The sequence below is a fragment of the Bubalus bubalis genome, chromosome 17 (genome assembly GCF_019923935.1).
Source record: "Bubalus bubalis isolate 160015118507 breed Murrah chromosome 17, NDDB_SH_1, whole genome shotgun sequence".
Lineage (NCBI taxonomy): Eukaryota > Metazoa > Chordata > Mammalia > Artiodactyla > Bovidae > Bubalus > Bubalus bubalis.
In genome coordinates this window covers 42687069-42713647 of record NC_059173.1, presented here as the reverse complement: position 1 = coordinate 42713647, position 26579 = coordinate 42687069, and the positions used below count along the sequence as shown (strand labels likewise).

At 38.6% G+C, this 26579-nt stretch overlaps 1 protein-coding gene and 1 long non-coding RNA gene across 3 annotated transcripts in view; one reads left to right on the top strand and one right to left on the bottom strand.

The window, feature by feature from the left end:
- The first annotated feature begins 69 nt into the window (after positions 1-69).
- On the top strand, positions 70-25868 carry LOC123329971. The gene is made up of 3 exons (XR_006545615.1): positions 70-203; positions 25101-25257; positions 25653-25868. It is a non-coding gene; the product is annotated as an uncharacterized LOC123329971 (long non-coding RNA).
- HSPA4L (heat shock protein family A (Hsp70) member 4 like) overlaps positions 21573-26579 on the bottom strand; it is a 63797-nt gene continuing 58790 nt past the window's right edge. For both annotated transcript variants that reach the window (XM_006067301.4, XM_025268038.3), the window contains exon 20: positions 21573-26579. In XM_006067301.4, the coding sequence (XP_006067363.4) occupies positions 26388-26579 (192 nt within the window). In that variant the 3' untranslated portion in view covers positions 21573-26387.

Sequence of the window (26579 nt, the reverse complement as noted above, 5' to 3'; positions counted from 1 at the left end):
CGCCGGTGGCTGTCCTTAGAGGTTGGAGGTGACGTAAGGAAGCGGGTCGCTCCGAAGAGGCTGAGCCGGGCCGCGCATGCGTGGTAGGCGCCTTATTCCGCCCGCCCCTGCACGAGGACCGGAAGTGTTTCGGAGTCCTGCAGCTTGGCCGGAAGTGTTGGCATTTCGGCTTTTGGGAGACTAGCTCCAGACGGATAAAAAAGGTAACTTGGAATATGGTCATTTACTCACTTCAGGGTGGGAAAAGGTCCTGCTTCCAATTCCGTAAAGGATTTAAAACAATTTTTAAATTCCAAATACTTAAAGTTGACGGAACAGCTTGTTGTTCAGTCTTTTCCGACTCTTAAAACTCATTAACTTAAGCAGCCCTTTATAGCTCAATGTTTACTCCGGTGTTTCATAACTGAAATGAGTGGACGCGGTACTTTAAGAACATGGACTCCTTTATTTGTTTTGGTAAATTTCTGTTAATTACAATGCTATTTGTGTAATAACTCATGTTTTAGAGATCTTACACACGTGTGATAATGTATGTTGACTTAAATGCAAAACGTATGAGTTACTAGTTAAGTTTTACTTGAGGCAAAATGAGGTTAATAGGCGGGGAGACAGCATTTCAGATAGCTCTGAGAAAATTGCTACAGAGGCAGGAGGGGAAGCTTAGTATATATATGTGATTTTGGTGAAGGGGAGTACAGTGCAGTCAAGCACATATTTTTTGCACAATGTTTCTGCTAGTCTCCTGCTACCTCTACAAGTATTTTAAGTCATGTGCTGCTGCAGCTGCTGATTTTCAACACTCGTGAAAGGAGTTAGGGTGGAGGGTGGAAGTGAGGCACTCTGTGCTCTGTAAAAAGCTGGCAGAACAGGTCTTCAAATAGATATTTTCAGGAGCCGATTTTATGAGCCCAATTCTTATACCTCCTCATATCTAGAAAAACACTAGAATCCTCATGGTGAAGACTGTTTCTCCTGACTAGCAAAAAGCTGCTTTACGGTCTGAGCCACCAGGGAAGACCCAAGAAGGAAATGGAAACCCACTCCAATATTCTTGCTTGGAGAATCCCTTGGACAGAGGAGCCTGGTGGGCTACAGTCCATGGTGTGGCAAAGACTCTGACATGACTGAAAGTGACTTAGCATGCGTGCATAATGATGCAAAATCCACCCTTCACCTTAGAATTCTCTTTTGGTGTTGTATACATTCTATGGGTTTGAAAAAATGTGTAATGACATATATCCATCATTATAGTATTTTCACTGCCCTAAAAATCCTCTGTACTCCTCCTGTTCACCTCTCTCCCACCCCCAGTGCTACCTGCCAAGTCCCTTCAGTCGTGTCAGACTCTTTGGGTTCCACTGGACTACAGCTGGCCAAGCTCCTCTGACCATGGCATTCTCCAGGCAATAATACTGGAGTGGGTTACTGTCCCCTCCTCCAGAGGGTCTTCCCAACCCAGGGATCGAATCCATGTCTCTTAACGTCTCCTGCATTGGCAAGTGAGTTCGTTACGTCTAGCGCCTGGGAGGAGAAGGCAATGGCAACCCATTCCAGTACTCTTGCCTGGAAAATCCCATGGGCAGAGGAGCCTGGTAGGCTACAGTCCATGGGGTCGCTAAGAGTCAGACACGACTGAGCAACTTCACTTTCACTTTTCACTTTCATGCATTGGAGAAGGAAATGGCAACCCACTCCAGTATTCTTGCCTGGAGAATCCCAGGGACAGGGGATCCTGGTGGGCTGCCATCTATGGGGTCGCACAGAGTCGGACACGACTAAAGTGACTTGGCAGCAGCAGCAGCAGCGCCTGGGAAGCCCCACAAATCTTTTTACTCTCTCCATAGTTTTGAATTTTCCTAAATGTTGAATAGTTGGAATCATATGGAATGTAGCCATTAAAAGACTAGCTTTTAACTTAGGAAATATGCATTTAAGTTTCCTCCATACCTTTTCATGGTGTGTTAGCTCACTTGTTTCAGTGCTAAATAATGTTCCACTGGGGCTTCCCACATGGCTCAGCGGAAAAGAATCCCCCTGTAATACAGGAGACGTGGTTCAATTCCTGGGTCTGAAAGATTCCATGGAGAAGGAAATGGCAGCCCACTCCAGTATTCTTCCATGAAAATCCCATGGGCAGAGGAGGCTGGTGGACTACAGTCTGTGGGTCACAAAAAGAGTCGAACGTGACTTAGTGACTAAAGAATAATAATGTTACATTGGGTATATTACAGTTTATTTATCCAGTTACCTGTTGAAGGACATTTTAGTCGCTTCCCAGTTTTGGCAGTTATGTGTGAAACTGCTATAAATGTCCTCTTGCAGAATTTTCTAGCTACACGTTTTCAACTCCTTTCAGTAAATACCAAGGAAAGCAATTTCTGGAGCATATGGTAAGAGTATGTTTTAATTTTCTAAGAAACTTCGAGACTCTTCCAAAGTGGTTGTACCATTTTTCATTCCCAGCAGCAGTGAATTAGGGTTCCTGTTGTTCCACATCCTCACCAGCATTTGACCTATTATCATTGTTCTGGATTGTAGACGTTGTAATAGCTGTGTAGTTGTATCTTGTTTTCATTTGCATTTCCCTGATGCTGTATATTGTAGGGCATCTTTTCATATGGTTATTTGCTGTCTGTATGTATCTCTTTGGTGAGGTATCAGTTGAACTCGGACTTATTTTTTTCAATTGGGTTGTTTGTTTTCTTATTATTGAGTTTTGAGAGTTCTTTGTATTTTTAAACATTCCTTAATTAATTTACCTGGCTGCCCTGGGTCTTCACTGCTGTGTGCATGCTTTCTCTGGTTGTGCCAAGTGGGAGCTACTCTTGGTGGCAGTCCTCAAGTTCTTCCTTGCAGTGGCTTCTCTTGTTGCGGAGCACAGACTCTCAGCTCATGGGCTTCAGTAGCTGCAGCTCTCGGGCTCTAGAGTTTCGGCTTGATAGTTGTGGTACGTGGGCTTCGTCGCCCCACAGCATGTGGGATCTTCCTGGACCAGGGATTGAACCCACATCCCCTGTAACAGCAGGCAGATTCTCATCCACTGTATTACCAGGGAAGTCCCAAGAGTTCTTTGTATTTTGGATAACAGTCATTTAGCAATGTTGGGTTTGCAGCGTCTTCCCAGTCTGTGGCTTATCTTATCATTCTTGATGCTGTCTTTCTTTAAAAAAAAAAAAAAATTATTATTTTTGGCTGTGCTGGGTCTTCGTTGCTGTGCGGGTTTATCCCTGGTTGCTGTGAGTGGGGCTACTCTAGTTTCAGTGCTCAGGTTTCTCGCTGCGGTGCCTTCTCTTGTGGCTGAAAAAGGGCTCTAGGGTACGCAGGCTTCAGTGGGTGTGGCACATGGGCTCCATAGTTGGTGGCTGCTGGGCTCTATAGAGAAAAGGCTCAATAATTGTGGCACGTGGGCTTGGTTGTTCCGTGTCATGTGGGATCTTCCTGGACCAGGAATCGAACCCATGTCTCCTGCATTGCCAGGCAGATTCTTTACCACTGAGCCACTGGGGAAAACTGATTATGTTTTTTGAAGAGCAAAAGTTTTTCATTTCTTAAAGAAGTCCAGCTTATCGATTATTTTTTTCATGGATTGTGGCGTGGTGTTGTATTTAAAAAGTCATTGTCATTCCCAAGATAATCTTTTTTCCTGTGTTATCTTCTAGGAGTTTCATAGCTTTACTCTTAGGTTTATAATCCATTTTGAGTTAGTCTTTGCAGTGGACATCACAGACATGACTGAGCGTGCAGGGGGACACCCCCCCACCCACCCAGTTGTTTTATCACCATTTGTTGAGATGACTGTCTTTTGCTTCATCCTGTTGCCTTTGTTATCCTTTGTCAGTGATTATTGGCTGTATTTCTTTGGGTCTGTTTCCGGGCTCTCTCTTTTTTGTCATTGATCTACTTGTCTGTTCTTTCATGAATACCACACTGTTTCTAGATTGCTGTAGATTTATAGTAACCCTTAACTGTCGAGCAGTATCACTCCTCCAACTTTGTTCTCCTTCAGTATTCTATTGGCTATTCTGGATCTTTTGTCTCTCTGGTATACAGTTTAGAGTCAGCTTATTGATAGCAATAAAATAACTTGCTGGGATTTTGATTGGGATTGCATTGAATATGTAGATCAAAGTTAGAAAAAAACTGGCATCTTGACAATATTGAGTCTTCCTGTCTGTCATCATGGAATATCTCTCCATTTATCTAGTTCTTCTTTGATTTCTTTCATGAGAGATTTGTTGTATTCGTCATATGAATCTTGTACATATTTGTTAGATTTATACCTAAGTATTTCATTTTGGGGGTTGCTGCTGTAAATCACATATTTTTCATTTCAAATTGCACTTGTTCATTGCTGGCATATAGGAAAGCAGTTGACTTTATATATTAACCATTAACCATTAAAGCAAACTTGCTATAATCACTTACTAGTCTCAGGAAGTTTTTTTGTTGTTGTTGATATGCTTGGTTTCCTAAATAGGTGATAGTATCATTTGCAAACAAAGACAGTTTTATGTCTTCTTTCCAAACTTGTATACCTTTTATTTCATTGTCTTGTTTTATAGTATTGTTAGTACTTCCAGCATGATGTTGAAAAGTCATGATGAGAGGAGACATACTTGCCTTGTTTCTGATACCAACAGAAAGGCTTCTAGTTTCTCACCATTAAGTATGATATTAGCTGTCGGTTTTTTTTAATAGATGGTCTTTATTGAGTTAATGGAAGATTTCCTGTACTGCTAGTGAGAGTTTTTATCATCAGTGGATGTTAGATTTTGTCAAAAACTTTCTCTGCATTTGTTGATACCATCATGTAATTTTTCTCTTTTCGCTTGCTGATGTGGTGGATTACATTAATTTTTGAGTATTGAACCAGCTTTGTATACCTGCAGTAAATCTCAGGAATTGGTCCTGAAAAGGAATTGGTCCGTTTCATCTAGGTTATCAAATTTGTGGGCATAGAATTGTTCAAAGTATTTTTTTTATTATCCTGTTCATGTCCATGAGATCTATAGTGATAACCTACCTCTCTATCATTTCTGATATTGGTAACTTGTAACCTTTTTTCTTAGTTAGCCTGAGTAGAGTCTTAGGAATTTTATTGATCTTTTCAAAGAACTAGGTTTTGGTTTTGTTGATTTTTCTCTATTGATTTCCTATTTTTAAATTTCATTGATTTCTCTATTATTGTTTCTTTTCTTCTGCTTACTTTTGATTTAATTTGCTCTTTTTCCCCCCCTAGTTTCCTAAGAGAGAAGCTTAGATGAATTTTATGAATGTGTGTATATACCTATTTATATGTTTGTTTTTTCTTTTCCATTGTGGTTTATTACGGGATATTGAATACAGTTTCCTGTGCTATACCATAGGACCTTGTTGTTTATCCATTCTATATATAGTAGTTTGCATCTGCTAGTCCTAAAGGCCCAATCCATCATTTCCACCCTCACTCTCCCTCTTCACAAACAAAAGTCTGTTCTCATGTCTGTGAGTTTGTGTTTTGTAGGTAAGTACATTTGTGTCATATTTTAGATTCCACATATAAGCAATATCATATGGTATTTGTCTTTCTTTTTCTGACTTATTTCACTTGGTATGATAATCTCTAGGTTCATCTGTGTTGTTGCAAATGGTATTATTTCATTCTTTTTTTATGGCTGAGTAATTTTCCATCGCATGTGTATACCATATCTTTTTTATCCATTCATCTGTTGATGGATATTTAGTTTGTTCTCTTGTCTTGCCTATTGTAAATAAGTGTTGCTATGAATATTGGGGTGCATGTATCTGTTCAAATTAGAGTTTTGTCCAAATACGTGCCACTAAGTGGATTGCTAGTCATATAGCAACTCTACTTTTGGCTTTTTGAGGAACCTCCATAGTGGCTGCACCAATTTACAGTCCCATCAACAGTGTAGGAAGGCTCTCTTTTCTCCACAGCCTCTCCAGCATTTGTTATTTGTAGACTTTTTACTGATGGTCATTCTGACTGACCTTAAGTGGAACCTCATTGTTGTTTTGGTTTGCATTTCTTATAATTAGTGATGTGAACGTTTTTATCATGTGCCTTTTGGCCATCTGTATGTCTTCTTTGGAGAAATGTCTATTTAGGTCTTCTGCCTATTTTTATTGCATTGTTTTGTTATTGAGTTGAATGAGCTGTTTACATATTTTGGATCAGATCAGATCAGTCGCTCAGTCATGTCCAACTCTTTGCGACCCCATGAATCACAGCACGCTAGGCCTCCCTGTCCATCACCAACTCCCGGAGTTCACTCAGACTCACGCCCATTTAGTCAGTGATGCCATCCAGCCATCTCATCCTCTTGTGTCCCCTTCTCCTCTTGCCCCCAATCCCTCCCAGCATCAGAGTCTTTTCCAATGAGTCAACTCTTCACATGAGGTAGCCAAAGTACTGGAGTTTCAGCTTTAGCATCATTCCTTCCAAAGAAATCCCAGGGCTGATCTCTTTTAGAATGGACTAGTTGGATCTCCTTGCAGTCCAAGGGACTCTCAAGAGTCTTCTCCAACACCACAGTTCAAAAGCATCAATTCTTCGGCGCTCAGCCTTCTTCACAGTCCAACTCTCTCATCCATACATGACCACAGGAAAAACCGTAGCCTTGATTAGACGAACCTTTGTTGGCAAAGTCATGTCTCTGCTTTTGAATATGCTATCTAGGTTGGTCGTAACTTTCCTTCCAAGGAGTAAGCGTCTTTTAATTTCATGGCTGCAGTCACCACCTGCAGTGATTTTGGAGCCCCAAAAAATAAAGTCTGACACTGTTTCCACTGTTTCCCCATCTATTTCCCATGAAGTGATGGGACTGGATGCCATGATGTTTGTTTTCTGAATGTTGAGCTTTAAGCCAACTTTTTCACTCTCCACTTTCACCTTCATCAAGAGGCTTTTTAGTTCCTCTTCACTTTCTGCCATAAGGGCCCTTATTGCATCATTTTCAAATATTTTTCTCCCATTTTGTAGTTTGTTTTGTTTATGGTTTCCTTTGCTGTGCAAGAGCTTATAAGTTTGATTAGATCCCATTTGTTTAGTTTTGCTTTTATTTCTATTGCCTTGGTAGACTGATCTAGAAAACACTGGTATGATTTATATCAGAGAATGTTTTACTGTGTCTGCCTATACGATTTTTATGGTGTTGTGTCTTATATTTGAAGTCTTGAAACCATTTTGAGTTTAGTTTGCATATGATGTGAGGGAATGTTCTAATTTCCCTGATTTACATGAGGTTGCCCAGCTTTCCCAGTACCACTTGCTGAAGAGACTGTTTTCTGTCCATTGTATATTCTTGCCTACTTTGTTGTAGATTAATTGACTGTAGTGTTCATTTCTGGACTCTCTATTTTGTTCCACTGATTCATGGTCTTTTTTGTGCTGATACCCTTCTGTTTGATGACAGTAGCTTATTGTAGTATTGTCTGAAGTCTGGGATGGGTATGCCTCTTGCTTTGTTCTTTTTCCTCAAGATTGATTTGTCAATTCTGGGTCCTTTATGGTTCCATATATAAACTTGAGGATTATTTATTCTAGTTCTGTGAAAAATATAATGGGTATTTTGATAGGATCACTTTAAATCTGTAGATTGCTTTGGGTAGCCCAACGGTTATAACATTATTAATTCTTCCAAATCACAAGCATGGGGTGTCTTTCCATTTCCTTAAATCATCTTCAGTTTCCTTTCTCAGTGTTTTCAGCATATGGGTCTTTTACCTCCTTGATCAGGTTTATTCCAAAGTATTTTTTTGATGCCAAAGGGCTTTCTTTTTTTTTTTTTGCTTTCCCTTTATGTTATTTCATTGTTTGTGTAAAGCAATGCAACCGATTTCTATATTTTAATCTTGTACCCTGCTACCTTGCTAAATTCATTTATGGGTTCTAGTAGTTTTTGTGTAGTCTTTAGGGTTTTCTGTATTTTAGTATCAACCATTTACATATAATGATAATCTTACCTCTTCACTTCCAGTTTGGATACCTTTTATTTCTTTTTCTTTTTTTAATTGCTGTGACAAGGACTATGTTAAATAGAACTAATGGGAGTGAGTATCCTTGTCTTGGTCCAGAATTTAGCAAGAAGGATTTCAGTTTTTCGCCTTTGAGTGTTACACTGGCTGTAGGTTTGTCATAAATGGTTTTTATTATGTTGAGATATGTTCCCACTGTACCCACTCTGGTAGGAATTTTTTATCATGACTGGATGTTGAATTTTGTTAAATGCTTTTTCTGCATCTGTTGAGATGACTGTGGTTTCTGTCTTTTCTTTTGATGTGGTATATCGCACCGATGGATTTGCATGTACTGAACCACTTTGTGACTCTGGGATGAATCTTACTTGGTTGTGGTGTGTAATCTTTTTTATGTGTATGTGTTGTTGGATTCAGTTTGCTAATATTGTGTTGTGAATTTTTGCATCTATATTCATCAAAGATACTGGCCTGTAATTTTCGTTTGTGGTAGTGCCTTTGTCTGGTGTTGACCTCCCTGATGGCTCATATGATGAAGTATCTGCCTGCAATGTGGAGGACTTGATTTTAATCCCTGGGCTGGGTAGATCCCCTGGAGAAGGAAATGGCTACCCACTCCAGTATTCTTGCCTGGGAAATCCCTTGAACAGAGATCCTGGTGGGCTGCAGTCCATGGGGTCACAAAGAGTCAGATGCTACTGAGTGACTAACACTCACTTTGTCTAGTGTTGGTATTAGGGTGATGATGGTTTCGTAGAATGACTTTGGGAGTCTTCCCTCCTTTTCTTTCTTTTGGAAGAGTTTGAGAAAGACTGGTATAAGTTCCTCTTTATATGTTTGGTAGAATTCCCCAGTGAAGCCATCTGGTCCTGGACTTCTGTTTGCAGAAACAGTTTTTTCTTTTTTATTACAGTTAAGTTCGGCTCTCTGCTTAACCGATTTCTTCCTGCTCTCTGTGTTCATTTCTAAGAGAATGGTGTTTGATGTCTCCAACTATGATAGTGGATTAATCTGTTTCTCCTTGCTGTTATATCAGTTTATGTCTCACACAGTTTATGCTCTATTGTTATATTTTATACACGTTATAAATTGTTACTTCTTCTCAGAGTATTCACCCCTTTATCTTATGTAATGTGTTATTTTCCCCTTTATCCTATAACTTCCCTTAGAGTCTGCTTTGTTGGAGATTAATATAACCTCTCCTGCTTTCTTTTGACTAGTGTTAGCATGTTATATTTTTCTCAATCCACTTACTTTTGATCTGAGTCTTCATATTTTAAGTGGGGTTTCTTGTAGTAAGTTTAGATGAGTTTTCATTCTGACAGCCACTTACTTCCCTTTGATTGGTGCATGGGCTGCAAAGTAATTATTGATATATTTGGATTAATATTTACCGTATTTGTTACTTCTTTCTGTTTGTTGTCTTTGTTCTTTGTTCATCCATTTTTCTTCCACTCTTTTTCTGCCTTTTAATTAGCCATTTTATTTGATTCCATTTTCTCTCCTTTTTTAGCATATCAGTTATACTTTTTTAAAAAAACCATTTTTTAGTGGTTTTCCCAGAGTTTGCAATATGCATTGACACTAATCTAAGTACACTTTCAAGTACCACTACACCATTTTGCTGTAGACTGAATGTTTGTGTCCCTCCAAGTTCATATGTTGAAACATTATGGTATTTGGAGGTGTGAGGATTATGCAGTGAAGGGGGAGACCTTCTGAATGGGACTGGTTCCCTTGTAAGAGAACCTAGAGTGCTCCGTGCCTTTCCACCGTGTGCAGACGGAGTGACAGGACAACGGGCTCTGAACCAGGAAGCAGTTTCTCACCAGGCACCAGATCTTCTAAATAACTTCTTTTAACATTTTTTGCAAGGCATTTTTTTTCCCAAACTTATTTTGAATAATTTTAAATTTACAGAAAAGTTACAAAAATAATAGAGAAGGTTCTCTACCAGTGACCTCTGTGTGTCCCCAGGTATACTACGTATCCTTCAGGACCTGTGAATAATAAACCTTGCTGGTTTTGTTTTTCTCCGAGTTTCATGCTGTTTACTGCTGAAGGCATCTTGCAATCCTAAGAGCCACAAGGGCTGGTTCAACTACAACAGTGGTTCCAAAAGGGGAGATGTCCCTGAGCGGGACTCGCTCACTTCTAGCCCATAGAGGAACGCTGCTGATATGCTGATGCTGGTGCAGAACGCACACTTTTTTCTTTTTCCGTTTTCTTCTTGCGTTGTTTGTTTTAGCTGCGCTGGATCTTCACTGCTGCACATGTGCGTTCTCTGGTTGCAGTGAGCGGGGCTGCTCTCTCGTTGCGGTGCATGGCCTTCTCATTGGCAGATGGATTCTTTTCTTTTAAATCTTAACATGTATTATTGAAGTATAGTTGACTTACAAAGTTTAAGGTGCACACAAGGTGATTCAATTATACATATAATTTTTGAAATTATTTTCCATTATAGATTATTACAAGATATTGACTATAGTTCCCTGTGCTATATCAGACACGACTGACTGACTGATCTGATCCCTGTGCTATATGGTAGACCTTTGTTGCTTGCTGCATATCCGTTTTCTTTTTAATTAGAAATCAAGCATTCTATTCATACTAAGTCAAACAAGTGGAATCAAAATGTCATAAATTTTTTAGGCAAAAGTTCATAAGTTTTCTAAAAAATATATATATTATATATACTAATTTATACATATGTATACAAAAGCTTTTCTGTTATGTTTGATAAAGACTCGAGAAAAACATCAAAAAAATAGAAATTGGAAAACATAAATGAATGGGAGCACTGAATATGAAATAGAAATAGTGAAACAAACTAGATAAAAGTAAAATATCATATAGTCCAGTTGTTTTTAAACACTGCTTCTCATTACAAATATATCTGAAGCTTTGGAGGAAAAAAAGCAATACCTGGGCATTTGTATTTTTCAAAAAAATTCCAAGATTATTCTGATAAGAATCTGGAGTTTAAAAAGTGATTACAGATTCTTCTATTAAATATAGTTTTGGTGACGTAGAATTATATTATTTTTCTGTTGACCTATCATGTAACAGTGGTATTAAGTGAGTAATAGTTACATAATCCCAATAGTAAAAGATGTTTTATTGGTTTTCACAGTCAATAGCCAAAAAATAAAAGATAATTATAATTGCAAGCCATAATGAGAACATGATTAACCTAACAACATAAAATAATTACATACAATTTGGGGTGTGGTAAGTGGCAGTGAACATGTTTTTGAAATATTTATGTTCATCCTAAATATGCCCTCTCTTACTCTCTCTCTTTTTAACCTCACAAGGGTTGGGTGCTCAGGATAAATGCTCACAGTTGAAATAAATGTCCTCAAGTGGCTCACATATGTGTGTCTGTTCATGATGGGTATGAAGGGTGCATGGTTTTTCAATCAGGACTGTGGTGTATTTTAGGAAAGGAACCTTTTTATTTGTGGTCTGTGACTTAGTAGCTACTCTTATTCTATAGCAAATGATGAGTGAGGACAGGCAAAATGAGTTTTCGTGGCTGCTTGTTTAAGGATGTGAATAGGCAGTCTTGGCAGCTGGAATCATTTGTGTCCACACAACAGGCCACAAGGCGCTTCCCTGGTGGCTCCAGTGGTAAAGAACCTGCCACCAATGTAGGAGACATGGGTTCGATCCCTGGGTCAGGAAGACCCCCTGGAGGAAGAAATGGCAACCCCCTCCAGTATTCTTACCTGTAAAATCTCATGGACAGAGAAGCCTGGTGGGCTACGGTCCATGGGGTGACAAAGAGTCAGATACAACTGAAGTGACTTCACTTGCATGCACACGCGCACGCCACAGGCCACGAGGCCTGAGTGCCAAATCTCCCTTACATGGCGTTACTTGCCTCTGCTCAGGATACGTTTGATTCTTGTGCAGTGTTTGCTGTAGAAAACTAACATGGGTAAACTAACTTATTCTACTGCTTATATTAAAATATTCCAGTTGACTTTATGATATAAGACAACTTTTCATTTGGTGAGTTAATCAATTAACAACTAGAAGGAGTGTCTTTGTTGACAAGGATACAGAGAGCTCAGACAGTTTCACTGGGAAAAAATGCTGTCATTGATTAGTTACATATATGCTTAGGTGTGTGGAGTATGTAGCATATGTGCTAACTCTTACATAGCACCCTTATATAGCTCCTATTATATTCTAAGTGCTTTGTTCAGTCGCTCAGAAGTGTCTGACCCTTTGCGACCCCATGGACTGCAGCGAGGCTTTCCTGTCCTTCACCATCTCTTGGAGTTTGTTCAAATTCATGTCCATTAAGTTGGTGATGCCTCCAACCATCTCATCCTCTGTCATCCCTTCTCCTCTGTCTTCAATCTTTCCCAGCATCAGGGTCTTTTCCAAAGAGTCAGTTCTTTGCATCAGGTGGCCAGAGTTACTGGAGCTTCAGCATCAGTCCTTCCAGTGAATATTCAGGGTTGATTTCTTTAGGATTAACTGGTTTGATCTCCTTGCAGTCCAAGGGACTCATAGAAGTCTTCTCCAGTGCCACAGTTCAAAAGCATCAATCCTTCACCTTTCAGCCTTCCTTATAGTCCAACTCTCACATCCATACATGACTACTGGAAAAACTATAGCTTTGACCAGAGGGACCTTTGTCAGCAAAGTAATGTCTCTGCTTTTTACTGCACTGTCTAGGTTTGTCATAGCTTTTCTCTTGAGGAGCAAGTGTCTTAATTTCATGGCTGCAGTCACTGTCTGCAATGATTTTGGGGCCCAGAAATAAAGTCTGTCACTGTTTCTGTTGTTTCCCCAACTATTTGCCATGAAGTGATGGGACGGGATGCCATGATACTCGTTTTTTGAATGTAGAGTTTTAAGCCAACTTTTTCACTCTCCTCTTTTACCCTCATCAAGAGGCCTTTTAGTTCCTCTTTGCTTTCTGCCATAAGTGTGGTATCTTCTGCATATCTGAGGTTATTGATATTTCTCTCGGCAATCTTGATTCCAGCTTGTGCTTTATCCAGCCCGACATTTCACATGATGTGCTCTGCATATAAATTAAATAAGCAGGGTGACAATATACAGCCTTGACATACTCCTTTCTCAGTTTTGCACCAGTCCATCGTTCCATGTCTGGTTCTGTTGCTTCTTAACCGTCATAAAGATTTCTCAGGAGGCAGGTAAGGTGGCCTGATATTCCTATTTCTTTAAGAATTTTCCACAGTTTGTTGTGATCCCCACAGTCAAATGCATTAGCATAGTCAATGAAGCAGATGTTTTTTTCTGGAATTCCCTTGCTTTTTCTTGTGATCCCCACAGTCAAATGCATTAGCATAGTCAATGAAGCAGATGTTTTTTTCTGGAATTCCCTTGCTTTTTCTTGTGATCCAATGGATGTTGGTATTTTGATCTCTGCTTCCTTTGCCTTTTTAAAATCCAGCTTGTAACTCTGGAATTTCTCAGTTATTGTGTTGTTGAAGCCTAGCTTGAAAGATCTTGAGCATTACCTTGCTAGCACATCAAGTTAGTACAGTTGTGCGGTAGCTTGCACATATTTCGGCATTGCCCTTCACTGGGACTGACCTTTTCCAGTCCAGTGGCTGCCGCTCATTTCCCCAAATTTGCTGGCATATTGAGTGCAGCACTTTAACAGCATCATCTTTTAGGATTTGAAATAGCTCAGTTATCATTCCATCACGTCCGCTAACTTTGTTCATAGTAATGCTTTGTAAGGTCCACTTAACTTCACACTCCAGATGTCTGTAGGTGAGTGATCACACCGTTGTGGTTATCCTGGCCATTAAGATCTTTTTTTGTATAGTTCTTCTGTGTATTCTTGCCCCCTCTTCTTAATCATCTCTTCTGTTTCTGTTAGGTCCATGCTATCTCTGTCCTTTATTGAGCCCATCTTTGCCTCAGATGTTCCTTTGGTATCTCTAATCTTCTTGAAGCGCTCTCTAGTCTTTCCCATTCTATTGTTTTCCTCTGTTTCTTTGCACTGTTCACTTGAGAAGGCTTTCTTATCTCTCCTTGCTATTCTTGGGAACTCTGCATTCAAATGGGTATATCTTTCCTTTTCTCCTGCCTTTAGCCTTTCTTCTTTCCTCAGGAATTTGTAAGGCCTCCTCAGACAGCCCTTTTGCCTTTTTGCATTTCTTTTTCTTGGGGATGGCTTTGGTCGCCTCCTCCTGTAGAATGTTACAAACTTCTGTCCATAGTTCTTCAAGCAGTCTATCAGATGTAGTTCCTTGAATCTATTTGTCACTTGCACTGTATAATCATAAGGGATTTGATTTAGGCCATACCTGAATGGCCTAGTGGTTTTCCCTACTTTTTTCAATTTGTTCCTGAGTTTTGCAATACAGAGCTGATCTGAGCCACAGTCAGCTCCTGGCCTTGTTTTTGCTGACTGTATTGAGCTTCTCCATCTTTGGGTACAAGGAATATAATCAGTCTGATTTTATTATTGACCATCTGGTGATTTTCATGTGTAGAGTTGTCTCTTGTGTTGTTGAAATTGGGTGTTTGCTATAACCAGTGTGTTCTCTTGGCAAAACTGTTAGTCTTTGCCCTGCTTCATTTTGTACTCCAAGGCCAAACTTGCCTGTTACTCCAGTATGTCTTGACTTCTTGCGTTCCAGTCCCCTGTGATGAAAAGGGCATCTTTTTTTGGTGTTAGTTCTAGGAGGTCTTGTAGGTTTTCATAGAACTGTTCAACTTCATCTTCTTTGGCATTAGTGGTTGGGGCATAGACTTGGATTACTGTGATACTGAATGGTTTGCCTTGGAAACAGATGATTGTGTTGTTTTTGAGACTGCACCCATGTACTGCATTTCGAACTCTTTTGTTGACTATGAGGGCTACTCCATTTCTTCTAACAGATTCTTGCCCACAGTAGTATATATGATGGTCATCTAAATTAAATTTGCCTATTCCGAAAGGAATGTTAATGTTCTCTCTTGCTATCTCCTTTTTGACCACTTCCAATTGACTGTGATTCATTGACTTAACGTTCCAGGCTCCTGTGCAGTAGTGTTCTTTCAGCATCGGACTTCACTTTCACCTCCAGACACATGCACAGCTGGGCATCGTTTCCAGTTCGGCTCAGCCTGTTCATTCTTTCTGAAAGTCTTTCTCTGCTCTTCTCCAGTAGGATGTTGAACACCTACCAACCTGGGGGGTTCATCTTTCAGTCTCATATCTTTTTGCCTTTTCTTACTGTTGATGACGTTCTCAAGGCAAGAAAACTGAAGTGGTTTGCTGGTCCCTTCTCCAGTGGAGCACATTTTATCAGAACTCTCCACCATGACCCCTCTGTCTTGGGTGGCCCTACATGGCATGGCTCATAGTTTCATTGAGTTTCACAAGCCCATGATCCATATGATCATTTTGGTTAGTTTTCTGTGATTGTGGTTTTCATTCTCTCTGCCCTCTGATGGATGAGGTTAAGAGGCTTGTGGAAGCTTCCTGATGGGAGAGGGTGGCTGTGGGGAAAATTGAGTCTTGCTCTGATGGGCAAGGCCATGCTCAGTAAATCCTTAATCCAACTTTCTGGTGATAGGTGGGGCTGTACTCCCTTCCTGTAGTAAGGCATAGAGAGGTCAAGTAACTTTATCCAGGTCACATAATTAGTAAGTGGCCAAGGCAAGATTGAATCCAGGGAGTCTAGCTTTAGAGTTTAGATTCTGAACCACTGTGTCAGACTGCCTTTCTGTGTATTATCCCATTTTGATTGAGAGAGCACCTGGATCAGCCTAGTTAGTAGAGGCCTCACATACCTTTCCTGGTCTAGGATGCAAGAAGTGGTCTTCACTGTGATGCTTACTAAACATAAGTTATAAAGGTGTCTATCACCCTTCTTTCTCTTCCAGGCTAGTAAAAATTTAGGTTCTTGACCTTGCAAAATGAGATGACTTTTTCAAACAGAAGGGTAGGCCCCAGAGTGAATAGGTGCTCATTTTGGTGACAGTTTACCTGAAGGTGACAGGGAAAGTTGAAGACAGTGGTATAGTGTAAAGCGTTCCAAGCTCATTATTTGCTCTAAGTTACGTGACACTTTTTTCTTTCAAGTGATCATTAAGTGCCAGGGCTTCCTCGCTGGCTCAGCCAGTAAATAATCTGCCTGTAACGTAGGAGATCTGGGTTAGACTCCTGGGTCGAGAAAACACCCTGGAAAAGGAAATGGCAATCTATTTCTCATTCTTGCCTGGGAAATCCCATGAATAGAGGAGCCTGGTGGGCTACAGTCCATGGGGTTGCAAAGAGTAGGTTATAACTGAACAACTATTACATGCTAAGTGCTTAACTGCATTATTTCATCTTTTCATCACAACAGTCCTAGCAGGTAGGGGTTTATCTGCGTTACACAGATGAAGAAACTAAGACTAAGGGAGATTAAGTAAAGTTTTTAACTCCAAAGTCTATTTCACTGGTATCAGAAATTTTCAACTTCTTTTGTTTTTGTTGCTGCTGAATACTAAAAGTTTAATGAAAATCCCCCAAAGCAAAGCAGTGGTAGTGAGTACCCGGAAGTTACCGTCAGGTTCGTAACTGTCCTTCCCCAAAGCCATCCCTGACTCCTTAATTCTTCACAGATCACATTTGGGAAACCACCAAATGTCAACCACTTTTTCAGCTTAAAAATACCTGACTTTGTGTGGTTGACTGGTTGATGTCTCCTTTTATAGGAAGATTCCTAACCTGGGGACCTTGCCTAGCCACTTACAGACTCCCTTTTTAACTCAAGATATAGAAAGAAGTACACCTTCCTTGTCTGCAGGGTTTTCAGACTTCTCCAGCACTAGGTTGCTTTCCCAAATCTCACTTGAATTTGAATGTAATATTATTTTGAAAATACTTGTTATCCCCTCGTAGGTAATCAGTGGTAACTTTGAAAGTGTCCCTTCCCTACCTTCCTACTTTTGTACAAATATGCTATGTGTGTTATATATATATACATTTCCTGTTACTTAAAGAAATGGGATTATATGTACTGCAACTTATATTTTTAACTCCTAGTGTATCAAAATTATTACTCGATAGCCACATATGAATTAAACTTACAATTTTACATACTATGGACATACCAAAAGCCTGGTATTTTCATATAAGAACTTGCGACATTGGCTACGGGAAGCCTAAGGCCTTTATTTTTTGGTTACCCTCACCTACTTGTTTTTCCCTAGAGGATTCTGAGTGAGGCTTTTGGATATTCTTGGGGCTTAGCTGTTTGCAACACAAAACTGATGACCCCAGGAATGGGGGCGCTGAGCTACCTTCCATGGTCCAAAGTGCAGGACACCTTCCTTTCAGGCACTTTTCAGAGTTCCCTCCACTGGAGGGACCCAGTGTCCCCTCCATACCTATTTTTTCTTTTAAAAATTTTTACTTAAACTAAATATATATTTATATATATATATAAATTAGTACATAGAATGTGGTGGTTTTCTCTTACTGACTTGCTTTACTTAGCATAATGCCCTCTGAATCCACATGTTACAAATTTGTGTAAGATTTTTTTTTTCTTTTTTATGGCTGGATCATATTATATATGCAAAATACATCTTTAATTATCCGTCAGTGGACACTTAGGTTTCCATATCTTGACTATTTTTAAACAGTACTGCAGTGAATGATATTGTTGTTCAGTTGCTCATTAGTGTCCAGCTCTTTTTGCGACCCCATGGACTGCAGCACGCCAGACTTCCCTGTCCTTCACCATCTCCCGGAGTTTGCTCAAACTCATGTCCATTGAGTCAGTGATGCCATCCAACCATCTCATCCTCTGTCATCCCCTTCTCCTCCTGCCTTCAACCTCTCCCAGCATCAGGGTCTTTTCCAGTGAGTCGGCTCTTCGCATTAGGTGGCCAGAGAATTGGAGCTTCAGGTTTAACACTGAGAGGGGTGCATGTATATTTTTGATTTAGTGTTTTTGTTTTATTTGGATAAATACCCTGAAATGGAATTGGTAGTGCAATTTTTAATTTTTTTAAGGAAACTCCATACTGTTTTCCATGGTATTTGCACCAATTTGTATTCCTAACAATGCACAAGAGTCCTTTTTCTCTACATCCTCACCAACACTTTTTAAAAAAATTTTAATTGGATAATTGCTTTAAGAATTTTTTCTATCAAACCTCAACATGAATCAGCCATAGGTATACATACATTCCCTCCCTCTTGAACCTCCCTCCCTTCTCCCTCCCCAGCACTCCCGTCTGTGTTGATACAGAGCCCGTTTGAGTTCCCTGAGACACACAGCAGAACCTGACGACAGCTCTTCTGAGAAGTATGATGAAGTGGTACCACACTGTGGGTGTTTGGGTTTTTTAGGTTTCTTTTATATTTTTTTAAAAATGGAAATATAATTGCTTTACAGCAATTCTGTTTGTGTTAGTTTATGTTTACACATTTCCTTCCCCTCCTTGAGCCTCCTTCCCACCTCACTTTCCATCCCACCCCACTAGGTCATTCACAGGGCACTGAGCTGAGCATCCTGTGCTGTCTACAGCAGCTTCCCACTAGCTAGCTATTTCACCCATCGTAGTGTATATACGTCAGAGCAGCTCTAAATCCGTCCCACCCTCTCCTTCCCGTCCGTGTCTGCAAGTCTGTTCTGTGTCTGTTCCTGCCCTGCAGATACGTTCATCAGTACTGTTTTTCTTGCGATAATATACAGTGTTTTTCTCCGACTTACTTCACTCTGTAAGGTCCAGCCATGTCTCTGCTAATGGCACGATTTTGTTCCTTTTTTGTGGCTGGATAATATTCCACTGCATATATGTACCACACCTTTATCCATTCATCTGTCAGTGGACATTTAGGTTGATTCCATCCACTTAAATGTGTGTGCTGTTACACCTGTGAACAGTGCGGTAATAATGAACACTGGGGAACATGTCTCTTCTTGAATTATGGTTTTCTCAAAGTATATGCCCAGTTGTGGGATTGCTGGGTCATAAGGTAGTATTGGGGCTTCCCTGATGGCTCAGATGGTAAAGAATCTGCCTGCAATACAGAAGATCTGGGTTTGATCCCTGGGTCAGGAAAATCCCCTGGAGAATGGAATGGCTACCCTCTCCAGTATTCTTGCCTGGAGAATTCCATGGACAGAAGGATCCATGGGGTGGCAAAGAGTCGGACATGACTGAGTGACTAAGCACATTCCATCATTATGTTTAAGAAGCATCCTTGTAAATACTACATGTAGTTCTTTAAGTTTATGGTACTTGCATTCCCACAGTTACTGATATATAATTTCTCTTTGTTCTCTTTGCCTACAACAGGGTTAGTTTTCTTTACTACAAATTCTTTATTTACTCTCTTATTTTCTGTTTATTTTTGGCCATGCAGGGTCTTTGTTGCTTCATGGGTTTTTCTCTAGGTGGGGGCTACCCTCTGATTGCGGTGTACAAGCTTCTCGCTTGTGCTCCGGGCTCTGGGGCACGCAGGCGCAGTGGGTGCAGCTCCTGGGTCCTGGAGCACAGGCTGCGTACTTGTGGTGCACAGGCTTAGTTGCTCTGCAGCGTGTGGGATCTTCCTGGACCAGGGATCTAACCTGTGTCTCCTGCATTGGCAAGCAGAGTCTTCACAACTTAGCCACCAGGGAAGCCCCTTTTATTTACTCTTAATTTAACCTGACTCTTTTTATGTCTAAAACCAGTACACAAATCCTTTTCAGGGAGATTAAACAGGAGATCAAATGCTGCTTGATAAAACTGGCTTTGAATTGCCTTTTGGCATTTGCAGGATGCATGAACCAACTTGAATCTATCTTTATTTCTTTAGGAGGGAGGGATTGAGGATAAAATATTAGGAATTACGGTCGACAGACATTCCTTCTTCACCTCTGGAAGGTTATCAACTCTTTGTTCATCACTGTGGGTTAAAAAAGCAAAATCCTCTCCAGTTCTCCTGAAAATCAGGATAAGATGAATAGGTATAAACTGCCAGTTGTTCAGCCTTCTAAACTTTGAAAGTATTTATTTGTACTTATATTGGAAAGTTTAAAGTTTGTGGACGTATACATATTTTCTGTGGATTAAGGATTTATTATCCTTTGTATTCTCACAAGTTGGTTCAAGCACTAGAAGATTAAGCATCAAATGCTGTAATGTAGACCAGGAAACCCCAGCATGCCATTTAATACATTTTCATCTGGAATAGCAATTCTCAAAAAAAGGTTAAGAGAAACTCGTGCAGGGAGCTCCTCTTTGTGTATTGAAAGTTTTCTAGTTCATTTATTTCTAGATTTGCTTTTCCAATACAAAGTCATTCTGTGACAACACTTCCAGTATTCGAAAACTACTATTGTAGTTTTCAGAATAAACATCATTGGAAGGTTTAAAAAGTTTGCCAATTTACTCAACCCTCATTGCCAAGCAAATGTATATAAATGCCTCTGAAAACCTGTCCCCAAACCACCATCAAGTCACTGAAGATATGTGAACGTTAAGCCTCTGCTGTGCAGAATTCAAAAGTAAGTTTACACTATGTCTTGACAGTGTGCACTTACTGCTGCTGCTGCTGCTGCTAAGTCGCTTCACTCGTGTCCGACTCTGCGCAACCCCATAGACGGCAGCCCACTAGGCTCCCCCATCCCTGGGATTCTCCAGGCAAGAACACTGGAGTGGGTTGCCATTGCCTTCTCCAGTGCAGCAAAGTGAAAGTGAAGTCGCTCAGTCATGTCCGACCCTCAGCGACCCCATGGACTGCAGCCTACCAGGCTCCTCCATCCATGGGATTTTCCAGGCAAGAGTAGTGGAGTGGGGTGCCATTGCCTTCTCCGATGCACTTATTATTAGTGAACAAATAGCAGCTGATAAATGCATTTTGTCAGTTATTTGTTCACTAATATGATGATGCCATTTTACATACATAGAAAATGTTTTATATACTCTGATTCTGCATATGTAAACATTTGCTTTGTAAACAAAAATTGTATACCATCTATATAGGGGTTACATCGGAGAAGGCAGTGGCACCCCACTCCAGTACTCTTGCCTGGAAAATCCCATGGACGGAGGAGCCTGGTAGGCTGCAGTCCATGGGGTCGCTAAGAGTCGGACATGACTGAGCGACTTCACTTTCACTTTTCACTTTCATGCATTGGAGAAGGAAATGGGAACCCACTCCAGTGTTCTTGCCTGGAGAATCCCAGGGACGGGGGAGCCTGGTGGGCTGCCATCTATGGGGTCGCACAGAGTCGGACACGATTGACGTGACTTAGCAGCAGCAGCAGGGGTTACATATAAGAATGTTACCAACTTATCATCATAAACCATTCTCGTGTTTGCTCATTGAAGCTAAAGGTCTGGTATATGCAAAACCCAGTTTGTTACGATGTTCGGCATTGCACTGCTCCCTGTGCCAACAGCAAACTGGGAAATTGAGAAATCAAATGTAGTAGTTTTCTTTAAAAAAACAATTGTTAGCTACTAGGAACTGAACTACCAGAAAGTATTTTATACTAATGACTGGAGTCAGAGTCACTATGTATATAAATTATTTTAATAATGGTTGGAGAAAAGAAAAATAACGTGGATACCATATTAGTACTAAACAATTCAGTAGCTTCATTAAAAAATTGCTTCTGTATTTTTACTGTGAGTCTCCTTTCAAGACACTAAGCCATAAAAGTATTATTTCAGGGGAAAGAAACACAACGCTTTAAAGCTTCCTTTACTTAGATCTCCATTTCTAATTACATTTTTACATCTACATTCTGTGTGGGTCCATATGATTTCAAGAGCATGTTAAAACTCAAGTTCATGGAGGCAAAAAATTAAGAAATTTTAAAAAAAACCCAAGGAAGATGCACAACACATGTCTGTAATCAGAAAGCAGCAAAAAATTGAAGGTGTCTAATGTTTAACAACTATTTTGAATTTCTGACCCTTTTGTTACATTGATACTTCGATTAAAAATGAAGGACGCTGGTTACTTATAATACACAGTACTCACAAAATTGACTTCTTTTGGTCCAGAACTACTTAAAAGTATTCAAGGTCAGAATATGAAAAACCTATTAAGCCAATATTAACTTTTAGAGGTATTACATATGGAAACTTACAACATGGCTTTTTAAGTATGAATTTCAGAGTCAAAAAATTTTTAACAGTAAGATTTGGTTTTAAAGTAAAAAGACAGCTAATAAAATCAGTTATCAAGCAAAGTGATAGGAAAACTATTTTTTAAAATACATGAAATAAAAGACTTGAATAATCCAAAATAAAGCAAAATATAATGGAAATAAAATTATATAATTGAATGAAAGGATAAATAAAACAACAGGAAGGACTAAGGTAATATCTACTTACTTTAGTTGTCTTATAGTATATAAATGCTACTTACTTTAGTTGTCTTATATAAATGTATATAAGACAACTAAAGTATGTAAAACATTTTGAAGTTCACAAATCTCTTTATAGGATGAGTAATCAATACACTTCCCTAATACTCATCATGTGACCTAGGACATGATAGTAAATCAGAGATCCCAAAGATCATGCCATTAATGTTTTTGTCGATATGCATTTTGACCTGCATGACAGACTAAATCAAATGTTCATGATTCAGTTATTAGTTTTCTTTCTTTGACTTGAAAGCTCCAAGTTATTTAATAATGTATTTTTAATATGTGCTTTTTCCTTTTAATGCTTACTCTAACAATATGCTAGAGGTCTGGACGGTAACCAGATCCTAGAGATCTGGAAGGTGAAAGAGCCATTACCACCTGCTGACCACTGACCACTGGCATAGATATTAGTGTTTTGTTTTTTTTTCCCTTCTAAGCAGTTATTAATATTCCAGAAATTTCAGGTGCCCTGTTATTGTATGAAACAATTACCCTTTAATTTAGCAAGGGGAAAAAAAACCTTAGACATCTGGTTATGTTATAAACCCAGAGTTGTTTGTTTTCGGAAACATGAATATATGGAAGAATGTTAATTTTAGTTTACTTTATATTAAGAGATGTGAAAGTAAGATAAAGCTTTTGTTTCTTTTGGTTAAAGACTTGGTTGGTTTTGATCTGCATTAAATCTTACTTCTTTTTTTATCAAAAGAAAAGATTATGTGCTTCCTGGAGATTATTTTAAGATTATACTAAAGATTGACAAAACAAAAGGTAATTTTAAAGCTTTTTTTGTTTTTTGATCAAAAAGTCTGGATCTTCTGAAACTAAGATTAAATATTTAGTTAGATTAAATATTTAGTTTGATAGTTGTAAAACATACCACAGTTAAGAGGATAACAAAACATTAGAATCAAACTTTATAAGCATTCCCTACACCTGTGTCATTGGAAAAGTCATCAGTGGCTGACTTTAATCAATGTCATCAGATTTTAAATACTGATAAATCAATACAATTAGATACACGTCTCATTAAGTTTTATAGAATCAAATACCACAAAACAAATTACACTTAAAACTTGGAAGTCTAATCACAAAATAACATTTCCTTTAGAATTGAATTTTTTTTTGTAAATCTCTAAAAGTTGAGAAAGATGAAGTTAGGTTTTTCTCACCTGTAAATCTATGATATGTAAAATTAATAACAAGGCTTCAATTGTTGAGGACTACCAGTACCTGCTGTTAAAAATAAAATGAAATCCTAAGGGTAATGTTTATAGGCTTGGTATTACAGTTCAAATTTATGCAAATGGAGGGATGGTTGTTAAATCTATTTTGGGTTAGTTGATCTTAAACATAATTTTTCAAAACAGTTGAAGATGTACTAATGTGGATAAAATCTTTTCACAGTCACTTTATAATATTGATTTCCCAAATTCACTTTAAAGACTTCTAGCTAGGAAATATAATCATAAATATACCAAAAACTGACCCCCCCCCAAAGTCTAAGAAATCTGTATTTAAGTTTAATTTTTACCTTTTTAAAATTGAGATGATCTGTTATTCCAATAGCCTAATTCTTTGGTGTGCTGTTTGTAGTTATTTTAAAACTTAAGTATTCTGTACATAGCTAAGGAATTAAAACATTGCAAACTTTCATTATATTTAACAATCTTTGTTTTTAAAATCACTATGATTGGTTATTAGGAGTTGATTTCTGAAACCATGTAACTTATATTTTTCCATAGAGTTGAAGTGTATTACTCTATTAATTATCCTAGATATTTCCTACATATTTAGTTCTTATTTGCATATTACTACAGGAAAATATCCTATTTTGCTATATGTTTTTTTAAAATAATCTTTAATTTTTTGTCTAGCATTGCATACTTCATACAGATTAAAATTAAACTGAGCCCATACCATCTACCCAAAACTAGATTAAGTAGAACATTTTCTCTTTTATTAATGTACTCAATAAACAACTAATTATAAGGTTAAGGGCTTTTGAAAATCATTTAAGTTGAATAAATGGGTAAGAAAAGTATACACATTATTTTTGGATATATTTAACTTATAAAGTGGTACATAACTACAGGAACTGGAATATAATACTGATTAAAACAGAGAACTATATAAGCTAGTAAGGAACTGAAAATGTCAGGATGTACTAGACAGTTGAGATGCAGAAAGGGTTGTTCTTACGTACTCGGAATTAGAGGTACAGCTCCTAACAAAGTGAGTGGAGATTTTCTTAAGAGAAAGCAATAAACTCCTTACATGTACCTTATTCCCTTTCATAACTCTGATGCTGTTACTGAAGTGAACCTATATATACCAACATAGAAATGAAAAGTAACAATACATGCTTAACAAATGTTTCATCATTGCTAATGGATATGATTATTTCATTAGTTTGAAGACAAAAAATATACTGGGTCTGTATGATTTTTTTCATGCAAAAAAGGGACATCTCCTTCCTCTGAAAGGATGAATAAACATCCCTGCAAAATGCACTGGTCTATATTCTCCTTTCAGTGCAGACTACATTGTAGAAACAAAATCTCTCTTAGAGAACTAGTTGTGAGTAGTGACTATCCCTAAAAATACTGAACTCTCAATTTTTACTAAAGGAAAGTCAATATTAATTCTTAATATAAAGATGTAGTTTTGAGAAAAACTGAGCTTCTCAAAATTTTAACATAGGTCAATCTAGGTGACTGGCATTAAGAATACAAGTGCCCATGCATTCTCTGTTTCTTTTCTTTGTAGGTTGAACAGTTGCCTCCCATACTGAAAATTTCAAGCTTTTGGACAGAACTGTACAGTGTGAACAAGCCTGGTGATGAAGCTTGGACTAGTTAAAGTATCTTAGTTTCACAGTCCCTCGTCCCATATAAATATATGAAGCACCAAAACTGGAGCCAAGGTCTGAACAGGTTATGTAACAGCAAGAACTATAATTTAATCACATCATATCATATTACACTATGTAACATTCTATATTTGCCTGTTGATATGTAACAGTTTATTACAAGCATTATTTCCTAAGACTTATGTGGTATAAGTGCTTCTTTTCAAGTATTACGGCTTATAGTGTTTATGTTAACAGTAAATCACTGATAAATGTATATAATGCAATACACATTGTGCCATTTCTCCCTACCCTGTGTTAACATATTAACAAAATGAACTAAGAAAACAAAAACTGTTTAAAACTAAAAACAAAGGCTATCAACATCACAGATGCACGTCTGAGTAAGTCAACAGCATTTCCCCCTTAACATGAAGGTATTTTCATCAAAAATGCTTCATCGTTTTTAGGCGAGCATTACTTGAGCAGCAGCTGGTCTTCAGGACAAGTAGATCAGAAGTTTCAAGTGCAAAAGACACTGAATTACTCTGAGAAACATCAATCCACATGACTAATGAAAAGAAGCAAACTGCTGGTGTCACCTTAACATAAAATTGTGCATTTTCCCCTTCAGTGTGTGTTTTAGTTCATTTATGTGATAATAAAGTTTTGGAGTTCTCATGGCACACCACTGATATGGACTAGTTTGTCAAGGAACCTATTTGTTTTTAATGTTTAAATTATAACAGTACAATAACTACAAAAAGGTCAGTGCCTTGGTGGCTTTAAACCACATCAGTTTCAATGTTTTTAAAAATAATGATGCAATTAAATCTATGCTTCTGCAATAGTGCAATATAGTATCCTTTCCTGAATAAAGGAGCTGAGGTTTATCCAAGTAGAAGCTTTAAGTAAGGTAGATTGTTGCCAACTACTTATCAGTCTTGCATGTTTGACCTAAAATAGATTAGGAAAGCTTAAACTGACTTGTTAATCTATATTCAGCTAAAGCTTCACATAAGCAGCAATGGAAATGAACGTTAAGTGCACTCAGTATAAAACACTTTTCAAAACTACTCCAAAAAACAAATGACAGAAGGTGGTTAAGAGCAACTAAACATCTGTTGTGTGTACCAGATGTAAAAGAAGAAGAACGGACTCTGGTTACTTGCACTATTTGAATTACGTGAAGGTAAAGTTAAGCCTTAGTCCACTTCCATCTCTCCAGAAGACTTAGTATGCTGTGAGTTGTCTTTTGTTGAATCTGGTTTAGTTTCAGCCCCACTCTGTCCATCCATTGGTCCATTGTGTTCATTATTATCTTTTGCCTTGTCTTCAGCAACCTCTACTTTCGGTTTGGGCTTATAAATGATAGGGTTACAGAAATTATCCAGTTC